The sequence below is a fragment of the Ascaphus truei genome, chromosome 2 (assembly GCF_040206685.1).
Source record: "Ascaphus truei isolate aAscTru1 chromosome 2, aAscTru1.hap1, whole genome shotgun sequence".
In the NCBI taxonomy this organism is placed as follows: Eukaryota; Metazoa; Chordata; class Amphibia; order Anura; family Ascaphidae; genus Ascaphus; species Ascaphus truei.
The window spans coordinates 5,061,270-5,073,990 of NC_134484.1; the positions used below are offsets into that span (position 1 = coordinate 5,061,270).

Below are 12,721 nucleotides of genomic sequence, written 5' to 3' on the forward strand. Positions count from 1 at the left end.
AAGTAGGTGGCGGAGAGATGAAGGGATCCCTGATTAATGGGAGTGGGTTTGGGTGTGGGCACAGTGACTGTGTAGGTGGCGGAGAGATGAAGGGATCCCTGATTAATGGGAGTGGGTTTGGGTATGGGCACAGTGACAGGGCGGAGAGATGAAGGGATCCCTGATTAATGGGAGTGGGTTTGGGTATGGGCATTGTGACAGTTTAGGGGGCGGATAGATGATGGGATCCCTGATTAATGGGAGTGGGTTTGGGTGTGGGCACAGTGACAGTGTAGAGGGCAGTTAGATGAAGGGATCCCTGATTAATGGGAGTGGGTTTGGGTATGGGCACAGTGACAGGGCGGAGAGATGAAGGGATCCCTGATTAATGGGAGTGGGTTTGGGTATGGGCACAGTGACTGTGTAGGTGGCGGAGAGATGAAGGGATCCCTGATTAATGAAAGTGGGTTTGGGTGTGGGCACAGTGACTGTGTAGGTGGCAGATAAATAAAGGGATCCCTGATTAATGGGAGTGGGTTTGGGTATGTGGACAGTGACAGGGCGGATAGATGATGGGATCCCGGATTAATAGGAGTGGGGTTGGGTAGGGGCACAGTGACAGTGTAGGGGGCGGAGAAATGAAGGGATCCCTGATTAATGGGAGTGGGTTTGGGTACGGGCACAGTGACTGTTTAGGTGCCGGAGAGATGAAGGGATCCCTGATTAATGGGAGTGGGTTTGGGTATGGGCATTGTGACAGTTTAGGGGGCGGATAGATGGTGGGATCCCGGATTAATGGGAGTGGGTTTGGGTATGGGCACAGTGACAGTGTAGAGGGCAGTTAGATGAAGGGATCACTGATTAATGGGAGTGGGTTTGCGTACGGGCACAGTGACTGTGTAGGTGGCGGAGAGATGAAGGGATCCCTGATTAATTAAAGTGGGTTTGGGTGTGGGCACAGTGACTGTGTAGGTGGCGGAGAGATGAAGGGATCCCTGATTAATGGGAGTGGGTTTGGGTATGGGCACAGTAACTGTGTAGGTGGCAGATAAATATAGGGATCCCTGATTAATGGGAGTGGGTTTGGGTATGTGGACAGTGACAGGGCGGATAGATGATGGGATCCCGGATTAATAGGAGTGGGTTTGGGTAGGGGCACAGTGACAGTGAAGGGGGCGGAGAAATGAAGGGATCCCTGATTAATGGGAGTGGGTTTGGGTATGGGTTCTGTGACATTGTAGGTGGCGGAGAGATGAAGGGATCCCTGATTAATGGGAGTGGGTTTGGGTACGGGCACAGTGACTGTTTAGATGCCGGAGAGATGAAGGGATCCCTGATTAATGGGAGTGGGTTTGGGTATGGGCATTGTGACAGTTTAGGGGGCGGATAGATGGTGGGATCCCGGATTAATGGGAGTGGGTTTGGGTATGGGCACAGTGACAGTGTAGAGGGCAGTTAGATGAAGGGATCACTGATTAATGGGAGTGGGTTTGGGTATGGGCACAGTGACTGTGTAGGGGGCGGAGAGATGAAGGGATCCCTGATTAATGGGAGTGGGTTTGGGTATGGGCACAGTGAAAGTAGGTTGCGTAGAGATGAAGGGATCCCAGATTAATGGGAGTGGGTTTGGGTATGGGCACAGTGACTGTGTAGGTGGCGGAGAGATTAAGGGATCCCAGATTAATGGGAGTGGGTTTGGGTATGGGCACAGTGAAAGTAGGTGGCGGAGAGATGAAGGGATCCCTGATTAATGAAAGTGGGTTTGGGTGTGGGCACAGTTACTGTGTAGATGGCGGAGAGATGAAGGGATCCCTGATTAATGGGAGTGGGTTTGGGTATGGGCACAGTGACTGTGTAGGTGGCAGATAAATAAAGGGATCCCTGATTAATGGGAGTGGGTTTGGGTATGGACACAGTGACAGTGTAGCGGGCGGAGAAATGAAGGGATCCCTGATTAATGGGACTGGGTTTTGGTATGGGTTCTGTGACATTGTAGGTGGCGGTTAGATGAAGGGATCCCTGATTAATGGGAGTGGGTTTGGGTACGGGCACAGTGACTGTTTAGGTGCCGGAGAGATGAAGGGATCCCTGATTAATTGTAGTGGGTTTCGGTATGGGCACAGTGACAGGGCGGAGAGATGAAGGGATCCCTGATTAATGGGAGTGGGTTTGGGTATGGGCACAGTGACTGTTTAGGTGGCGGAGAGATGAATGGATCCCTGATTAATGGGAGTGGGGTTGGGTAGGGGCACAGTGACAGTGTAGAGGGTGGAGAAATGATGGGATCCCTGATTAATTGGAGTGGGTTTGGGTATGGGCACAGTGACAGTGTACAGGGTGGAGAGATGAAGGGATCCCTGATTAATGGGAGTGGGTTTGGGTATGGGCACAGTGACAGTGTAGAGGGTGGAGAGATGAAGGGATCCCTGATTAATGGGAGTGGTTTTGGGTATGGGCACAGTGACTTTTAACGTGCCGGAGAGATGAAGGGATCCCTGATTAATGGGAGTGGGCTTGGGTATGGCCACAGTGACAGGGTGGAGAGATGAAGGGATCCCTGATTAATGGGAGTGGGTTTGGGTATGGGCACAGTGACGGTGTAGAGGGCGGAGAGATGAGAGGATCCCTGATTAATGGGAGTGAGTTTGGGTATGGGCACAGTGACGGTTTAGGTGCCGGAGAGATGAAGGGATCTCTGATTAATGGGAGTGGGTTTGGTTCTGGGCACAGTGACAGTGTAGAGGGCAGAGAGATGAGAGGATCCTTGATTAATGGGAGTGGGTTTGGGTATGGGCACAGTGACGGTTTAGGTGCCGGAGAGATGAAGGGATCTCTGATTAATGGGAGTGGGTTTGGGTATGCGCAAAGTGACAGGGCGGAGAGATGAAGGGATCCCTGATTAATGGGAGTGGGTTTGGGTATGGGCACAGTGACAGGGCGGAGAGATGAAGGGATCCCTGATTAATGGGAGTGGGTTTGGGTATGGGCATTGTGACAGTTTAGGGGGCGGATAGATGATTGGGATCCCGGATTAATGGGAGTGGTTTTGGGTATGGGCACAGTGACAGTGTAGGGGGCGGAGAAATGAAGGGATCCCTGATTAATGGGAGTGGGTTTGGGTATGGGCACAGTGACTGTTTAGGTGCCGGAGAGATGAAGGGATCCCTGATTATTGGAAGTGGGTTTGGGTATGGGATCAGTGACAGGGCGGAGAGATGAAAGGATCCCTGATTAATGGGAGTGGGTTTGGGTATGGGCACAGTGACTGTTTAGGTGCCTGAGAGATGAAGGGATCCCTGATTAATGGGAGTGGGTTTGGGTATGTGCACAGTGACTGTTAAGGTGCCGTAGAGATGAAGGGATCCCTGATTAATGGGAGTGGGTTTAGTTATGGGCACAGTGTCAGTGTAGCGGGTGGGAGAGATGAGAGGATCCCTGATTAATAGGAGTGGGTTTGGGTATGGGCACAGTGACTGTGTAGGTGGCGGAGAGATGAAGGGATCCCTGATTAATGGGAGTGGGTTTGGGTATGGGCACAGTGACTGTGTAGGTGGCAGATAAATAAAGGGATCCCTGATTAATGGGAGTGGGTTTGGATATGGGCACAGTGACAGGGCGGAGAGATGAAGGGATCCCTGATTAATGGGAGTGGGTTTGGGTATGGGCACAGTGACTGTGTAGGTGGCGGATAGATGAAGGGATCCCTGATTAATGGGAGTGGGTTTGGGTATGGGCACAGTGACTGTGTAGGTGGCAGATAAATAAAGGGATCCCTGATTAATGGGAGTGGGTTTGGATATGGGCACAGTGACAGGGCGGAGAGATGAAGGGATCCCTGATTAATGGGAGTGGGTTTGGGTATGGGCACAGTGACTGTGTAGGTGGCGGAGAGATGAAGGGATCCCTGATTAATGGGAGTGGGTTTGGGTATGGGCACAGTGACTGTGTAGGTGGCAGATAAATAAAAAGATCCCTGATTAATGGGAGTGGGTTTGGGTATGGGCACAGTGACAGGGCGGAGAGATGAAGGGATCCCTGATTAATGGGAGTGGGTTTGGGTATGGGCATTGTGACAGTTTAGGGGGCGGATAGATGATGGGATCCCGGATTAATGGGAGTGGTTTTGGGTATGGGCACAGTGACATTGTAGGGGGCGGAGAAATGAAGGGATCCCTGATTAATGGGAGTGGGTTTGGGTATGGGCACAGTGACTGTTTAGGTGCCGGAGAGATGAAGGGATCCCTGATTATTGGGAGTGGGTTTGGGTATGGGATCAGTGACAGGGCGGAGAGATGAAGGGATCCCTGATTAATGGGAGTGGGTTTGGGTATGGGCACAGTGACTGTTTAGGTGCCGGAGAGATGAAGGGATCCCTGATTAATGGGAGTGGGTTTGGGTATGTGCACAGTGACTGTTAAGGTGCCGTAGAGATGAAGGGATCCCTGATTAATGGGAGTGGGTTTGGGTATGGGCACAGTGTCAGTGTAGCGGGTGGGAGAGATGAGAGGATCCCTGATTAATAGGAGTGGGTTTGGGTATGGGCACAGTGACGGTTTAGTTGCCGGAGAGATTAAAGGATCCCTGATTAATGGGAGTGGGTTTGGGTATGGCCAGAGTGTGAGTGTAGAGTGTGGTAGAGATGAAGGGATCCCTGATTAATGGGAGTGGGTTTGGGTAGGGGCACAGTGACAGGGCGGAGAGATGAAGGGATCCCTGATTAAAAGGAGTGGGTTTGGGTATGGGCACAGTGACAGTGTAGAGGGGGGGAGAGATGAGAGGATCCCTGATTAATGGGAGTGGGTTTGGGTATGGGCACAATGACGGTTTAGGTGCCGGAGAGATGAAGGGATCTCTGATTAATGGGAGTGGGTTTGGGTATGGGCACAGTGACTGTTAACGTGTCGTAGAGATGAAGGGATCCCTGATTAATGGGAGTGGGTTTGGGTATGGGCACAGTGTCAGTGTAGCGGGTGGGAGAGATGAGAGGATCCCTGATTAATAGGAGTGGGTTTCGGTATGGGCACAGTGACGGTTTAGGTGCCGGAGAGATTAAGGGATCCCTGATTAATGGGAGTGGGTTTGGGTATGGCCACAGTGTCAGTGTAGAGGGTGGGAGAGATGAGAGGATCCCCGATTAATGGGAGTGGGTTTGGGTATGGGCACAGTGACAGTGTAGAGGGTTGGGAGAGATGAAGGGATCCCTGATTAATGGGAGTGGGTTTGGGTATGGGCACAGTGTCAGTGTAGAGTGTGGTAGAGATGAAGGGATCCCTGATTAATGGGAGTGGGTTTGGGTAGGGGCACAGTGACAGGGCGGAGAGATGAAGGGATCCCTGATTAAAAGGAGTGGGTTTGGGTATGGGCACAGTGACTGTGTAGGTGGCGGAGAGATGAAGGGATCCCTGATTAATGGGAGTGGGTTTGGGTATGGGCACAATGACGGTTTAGGTGGCGGAGAGATGAAGGGTTCCCTGATTAATGGGAGTGGGTTTGGGTATGGGCACAATGACGGTTTAGGTGCCGGAGAGATGAAGGGATATCTGATTAATGGGAGTGGGTTTGGGTATGGGCACAGTGATAGTGTAGAGGGCGGAGAGATGAGAGGATCCCTGATTAATGGGAGTGGGTTTGGGTATGGGCACAATGACGGTTTAGGTGCCGGAGAGATGAAGGGATATCTGATTAATGGGAGTGGGTTTGGGTATGGGCACAGTGACTGTGTAGGTGGCAGATAAATAAAGGGATCCCTGATTAATGGGAGTGGGTTTGGGTATGGGCACAGTGACAGGGCGGAGAGATGAAGGGATCCCTGATTAATGGGAGTGGGTTTTGGTATGGGCACAGTGACTGTGTAGGTGGCAGATAAATAAAAAGATCTCTGATTAATGGGAGTGGGTTTGGGTATGGGCACAGTGACAGGGCGGAGAGATGAAGGGATCCCTGATTAATGGGAGTGGGTTTGGATATGGGCATTGTGACAGTTTAGGGGGCGGATAGATGATGGGATCCCGGATTAATGGGAGTGGGTTTGGGTATGGGCACAGTGACAGTGTAGGGGGCAGAGAAATGAAGGGATCCCTGATTAATGGGAGTGGGTTTGGGTATGGGCACAGTGACAGGGCGGAGAGATGAAGGGATCCCTGATTAAAAGGAGTGGGTTTGGGTATGGGCACAGTGACAGTGTAGAGGGTGGGAGAGATGAGAGGATCCCTGATTAATGGGAGTGGGTTTGGGTATGGGCACAATGACGGTTTAGGTGCCGGAGAGATGAAGGGATCTCTGATTAATGGATTTGGGTATGGTCACAATGACGGTTTAGGTGCCGGAGAGATGAAGGGATATCTGATTAATGGGAGTGGGTTTGGGTATGGGGTCAGTGTAGCGGGTGGGAGAGATGAGAGGATCCCTGATTAATAGGAGTGGGTTTGGGTATGGCCACAGTGTCAGTGTAGAGGGTGGGAGAGATGAGAGGATCCCCGATTAATGGGAGTGGGTTTGGGTATGGGCACAGTGACAGTGTAGAGGGTTGGGAGAGATGAAGGGATCCCTGATTAATGGGAGTGGGTTTGGGTATGGGCACAGTGTCAGTGTAGAGTGTGGTAGAGATGAAGGGATCCCTGATTAATGGGAGTGGGTTTGGGTAGGGGCACAGTGACAGGGCGGAGAGACGAAGGGATCCCTGATTAAAAGGAGTGGGTTTGGGTATGGGCACAGTGACAGTGTAGAGGGGGGGAGAGATGAGAGGATCCCTGATTAATGGGAGTGGGTTTGGGTATGGGCACAATGACGGTTTAGGTGCCGGAGAGATGAAGGGTTCCCTGATTAATGGCAGTGGGTTTGGGTATGGGCACAATGACGGTTTAGGTGCCGGAGAGATGAAGGGATATCTGATTAATGGGAGTGGGTTTGGGTATGGGCACAGTGATAGTGTAGAGGGCGGAGAGATGAGAGGATCCCTGATTAATGGGAGTGGGTTTGGGTATGGGCACAATGACGGTTTAGGTGCCGGAGAGAATAAGGGATCCCTGATTAATGGGAGTGGGTTTGGGTATGGGCACAGTGTCAGTGTAGAGTGTGGTAGAGATGAAGGGATCCCTGATTAATGGGAGTGGGTTTGGGTATGGGCACAGTGACAGGGCGGAGAGATGAAGGGATCCCTGATTAATGGGAGTGGGTTTGGGTATGGGCACAGTGACAGTGTAGAGGGTGGTAGAGATGAGAGGATCCCTGATTAATGGGTTTGGGTATGGGCACAGTGACAGTGTAGAGGGTGGGAGAGATGAAGGAATCCCTGATTAATGGGAGTGGGTTTGGGTATGGGCACAGTGATAGTGTAGGTGCCGGAGAGAGGAAGGGATCCCTGATTAATGGGAGTGGGTTTGGGTATGGGCACAGTGATAGTGTAGGTGCCGGAGAGAGGAAGGGATCCCTGATTAATGGGAGTGGGTTTGGGTATGGGCACAGTGACAGTGTAGGTGCCGGAGAGAGGAAGGGATCCCTGATTAATGGGAGTGGGTTTGGGTATGGGCACAGTGACAGTGTAGAGGGTGGGAGAGATGAAGGAATCCCTGATTAATGGGAGTGGGTTTGGGTATGGGCACAGTGACAGTGTAGGTGCCGGAGAGAGGAAGGGATCCCTGATTAATGGGAGTGGGTTTGGGTATGGGCACAGTGACTGTTTGGCTGCATCCGGTATTTGTGCTCCTGGGAGCTTGTTAATCTCTTTTAAACCGAGAAATGCAGTTTATCTCTGGCCTGGCTGGTTCCTTAATGCAGAGAAAACCAGGGAGATATTAACAGAATTTGATACGTCCCATTATGTGGGTTCCCCTATAGCTTCCTCCTATTAGCACTCCCAACATCCCTAGCTAATGCGCATGCGACACAGTTTAGTTCCCTGACGCAGTGACGCAGTGACGCACGGTGAACATGCCTTGTTTACTTCAAAATGTCCATATCCTAGAGACCCTGAGATGTGAGTTACAGGACAGTGGGGGGGAACATAAGCCCAATATACCCCGACTCCTGCCCCTCTGCTTGTTTCTGCCTCTCTGCCTCTCCCTAACGGGGATGCTCTTCTGCTTCCAGCTGACTCTCGCCATCCTGCGTCAGACGGGGGGTCTGGGGATCAGCATTGCGGGGGGCAAAGGGTCCACACCCTACAAGGGAGATGATGAGGTAAGGGGGGGGGGGCACATTGGTAGGCAGGGAAGGGGCAACTGACCGGGGGAGACAGGTGAGAATAACCAGACCGGGGGCAGGGGGGGGGAGAAGGGGTCTGACCGGGGGAGACAGGTGAGAATAACCAGACCGGGGGCAGGGTGGGGGGAGAAGGAGGCTGACCGGGGGAGACAGGTGAGAATAACCAGACCGGGGGCAGGGGAGGGAGAAGGGGGCTGACCGGGGGAGACAGGTGAGAATAACCAGACCGGGGGCAGGGGGGGGGGAGAAGGGGTCTGACCGGGGGAGACAGGTGAGAATAAGTAGACCGGGGGCAGGGGAGGGAGAAGGGGGCTGACCGGGGGAGACAGGTGAGAATAACCAGACCGGGGGCAGAGGGGAGGAGAAGGGGGCTGACCGGGGGAGACAGGTGAGAATAACCAGACCGGGGGCAGGGGGGGGAGAAGGGGGCTGACCGGGGGAGACAGGTGAGAATAACCAGACTGGGGGCAGGGGAGGAGAATGGGGGCTGACCGGGGGAGACAGGTGAGAATAACCAGACCGGGGGCAAAGGGGAGGAGAAGGGGGCTGACCGGGGGAGACAGGTGAGAATAACCAGACCGGGGGCAGGGGGGGGAGAAGGGGGCTGACCGGGGGAGACAGGTGAGAATTACCAGACCGGGGGCAGGGGAGGAGAAGAGGGCTGACCGGGGGAGACAGGTGAGAATAACCAGACCGGGAGCAGGGGGGGAGAAGGGGGCCGACCGGGGGAGACAGGTGAGAATAACCAGACCGGGGGCAGGGGGGGGGGAGAAGGGGGCTGACCGGGGGAGACAGGTGAAAATAACCAGACCGGGGGCAGGGGGGGGAGATGGGGGCTGACAGGGGGAGCCAAGTGAGAATAACCAGACCGTGGGCAGGTGGGGGGAGAAGGGGGCTGACCGGGGGAGACAGGGGAGAATAATCAGGCGGGAGGATTGGGGGGGAAGAGAAGGGGGCTGACCGGGGGAGACAGAGGAGAATAATCAGGCCGGGGGCAGGGGGGGGAGAAGGGGGCTGACCGGGGGAGACAGGGGAGAATAATCAGGCGGGAGGATTGGGGGGAAGAGAAGAGGGCTGACCGGGGGAGACAGGGTAACTGGCCGGGGGCAGGGGGGGGGAGACAGGGGAGAATAATCTGATCAACTGATGGATGGGTATATATCCGTGTATATCTGCTCCCCTCGTGTTACCTGATGGATGGGTATATATCCGTGTATACTGCTCCTGTGGTGTTACCTGATGGATGGTTATATATCCGTGTATATCTGCTCCCCTCGTGTTATCTGATGGATGGGTATATATCCGTGTATACTGCTCCTGTGGTGTTATCTGATAGGTATATATCCGTGTATATTTGCTCCCGTGGTGTTATCTGATGGATGGGTATATATCCGTGTATATCTGCGCCCGTGGTGTTATCTGATGGATGGGTATATATCCGTGTATATCTGCTCCCGTGGTGTTATCTGATGTATGGGTATATATCCGTGTATATCTGCTCCCGTGGTGTTATCTGATGGATGGGTATATATCCGTGTATATCTGCTCCCGTGGTGTTATCTGATGGATGGGTATATATCCGTGTATATCTGCTCCCCTCGTGTTATCTGACGGGAGGGTATACCTGACGGGAGGGTATAACGCTGTGTATTTGCTCACTTTGCCTTCTCGTTTGTAGGGTATATTTATATCCCGTGTGGCGGAAGAAGGTCCCGCTGCCCGCGCTGGGGTGCGTGTGGGGGACAAGCTCCTGGAGGTGAGTGAGTGCGCGCGCGTGTGTGTCAGCGTCAGAAAGCGCGCTAATGTCTGTGTGTGTCTGTGTGTCTGTGTTGTGTGCTAGCGTGTGAGTGTGCTAGTGTGCTAGTGTGTGTGTGTGTGTGCACGCGCTCGCGTGTCAGTGTGTGCGCTAGTGATTGTATATGTGTTTGTAAGTGTGCTATCGTGTCAGTTAGCGCACTAGTGTGTGTATGTGTGTCTACGTGTGCGTGTGTCAGTGAGTGCTCTTGTGTGTGTCATTGAGTGGCTAGTGATTGTGTGTGTGTACAGTATATATGTGTCAATGAGTGCTGTAGTGTGTGTTAGTGCGTGCGCTAGTGTGTGTGTGTCAGTGAGCACGCTAGTGTGTGTCAGTGAGTGCGCCTTTGTGTGTGAGTCAATGAGTGCTCTAGTGTGTGTGTTAGTGCGTTTGCTTGTGTGTGTGTGTGTCAGGCAGTATGCTAATGTTCTAGTGTGTGAGCGTGCGTCAGCGAGTGCTCTAGTGTGCGTGTGTGTGGCGAAAATGGGGGTAATCAGCGCATTAATAAAGGCAGTGGGCTCGGCTGGTTATCCCTATTTCGTATTGGGGGTGAAGGGGTTAATATTATATGCTGTTCCCCTTTTAAGACTGCTAATTTAGGAACGGAGTGAGCCAGCACCCTGATTGTTGGTGTGCAGCCTCAGTGTAACCCCCCAAGAATACACCTATTAAAAATATAACTTTGTCATAAGGGAAACATATATTTTTGATAAAGTGCCTTTCTGTTGCAGTTAAAATGTACAGGCAGGATGCTATTTGTTTCTGCCTGCCTTTGTAACGCATTAAGGAACAAATGTTATGCATATATGTGTCCCCGGTTGGGAGATGCCGATGCGTCTAGGGGATAAAAGACATCAGATTCTTAAAGTGTCACTTAATCAGGATGTTTCTGAGTAGCAGGTCCTATTACTCATCCTGGATATTTCACACCTTGGGACCAAACTCCAGACATTGCGTCCCCAGAAATGAGTGGCCCCTTTTTACTTAGCAGTGCTACCAAGCTGCTTACTGAGCATGCTCAGAGTTACCTGAGCTGGCTGTAGGATTTGCCCATGTGACATGGCAGGTTCTGATAGGAGGAAGATAATTCCTTGCCAATGGGATGAGGCTAATGTAACACTTCAGAGGCCCTTGTCCTTAAAAAGGCCTGTAAACCTCATCCCTGGGTTGTTGCTGTTGTTGCTGTTGCTACTTGATTTCTTCAAACGGATAAGACCTAAGTACAGCGGCTATGATTCCAGAACGCAAGGGGTTAAAAACATCGCAACAAGGAAACTTGCCCTGCTTCAGGATTTCGTTAGCCCTGGGGATCCAGAAAATCCCCACAGAGCCAGAAAAGACTTTGCACATTCACAGAAGGATTGGACTGGCTATTTATTTGGCAATTTGCAAATGGACTACATTTTAAAGGACAATCTTCTGGTGCTTTGCACTTTTCTGGACATTATCTCCTGTTCCTATACCCGTATGTGTAATAAATTTATTCTGCAGTTGTCGGGTGTTTGCCTATCAAGGGAATAAATCTCAGTTTATTTTGCTCAACCTGTTCTGCCCAATCAGGATCCACGAAATATAAATGTGTTATTAAGCGCGTCTCCCGTCACAGGCGTTTAAAACTGGTGGCAGCTGGTGAGATACTGATTGAGCCTATATTCCAGTTTCCTGTGGGGTTCTGTAATATAGTGAGGACCTTGTAGATTGCAAGCTCCTCAGACAAGTGGCAACTTACACACACTTCCAAAGAAGCACGAGATAATTCACTGGTCTCTGGACTCATACCCCAGTGGCACCATTAGTCCACGCTCAGGAAGGTTTTGGAACCGGGCACAGATAGTGGAGAGATGTTTGGGGTACGGGTTCACGACAGACGGTCGTTCCAAGAGTCAGCTGGAGGAGGACTTAGAAGAATATGAGGGCAGGATCGCCCCACCAGCTGCTGTGGCAGAAGACAGTATTCAGCCCGGAGTGCAGGTCCCTCCAGCTCCGAGGCTGCAAGGACAGCAGGAGGATGTCAGTGACCGCCTGGAAGAGGGTGGCGTGGTGCCAGGGGGTGCGGATGGGTTTGTCGCTGCGGCGACCGGACTTGCTACTGCTGAACTCATTCCACTCCTCACCGCCTGGGGAGAAGGGCTTAGCTATGAACAGCGACTCGAGCTCCTGTCGACAGCGCTTGGAAGGCCCACTCACTCCCACCTTGTCAGCGGGGAACAGGACGTTCCCAGAGTAACTGCTGTGGAAGCAGCAGAGCCAGCAAATGAATATGTAACCAGCAGAGCCTTGGTGAGCAACGCAGCAGTCCCCAGAGAGGCAGCCATTCCGGCTAGAGGGGAACTGTCTGCACCTCAGCGGACTCCCAAACATACAGTGGGCAGCGACACGCCCTATACTGGGGAGTTCAAGCTTGAGAGACGGTGCTATCATTGCCACAAGGTGGGCCACCTCCGGCCACATTGCCCGGACCGTGAGCAGTCTGGGGGGCCCCATCAGGGGCAACATTCACAAGCTGCAGGGCCAGTAACCCAGATTGGGCTGGCCCACACAGAGGAACAGAGCACAGCCAGGGAGCCACAACCAAGAGGGATGTCCCAGGCAGATGCTGCTTTTGTCACCTCAGAGCCAGCAGCAGTGAGCAGAGGATGTCCAAGTGCATCAGTCGAGATGCAGCCTGTGGATGGCCTGAGCAGGCACCCACGGAGGGTTACCTTTGGTGACCGGCAAGCAGGGAGCTTGCCAGATTTGGGTGCT

The 12,721-nt window shown here is 52.6% G+C and overlaps 1 protein-coding gene across 1 annotated transcript in view; it reads left to right on the forward strand.

The window, feature by feature from the left end:
- LOC142474501 (protein scribble homolog) overlaps positions 1-12,721 on the forward strand; it is a 217,753-nt gene that overhangs the window by 123,616 nt on the left and 81,416 nt on the right. The window contains exons 4-5 of the mRNA XM_075580871.1: positions 8,068-8,157; positions 9,860-9,937. Of these exons, the coding sequence (XP_075436986.1) occupies positions 8,068-8,157; positions 9,860-9,937 (168 nt within the window). The remainder of the gene's footprint in view (positions 1-8,067; positions 8,158-9,859; positions 9,938-12,721) is intronic.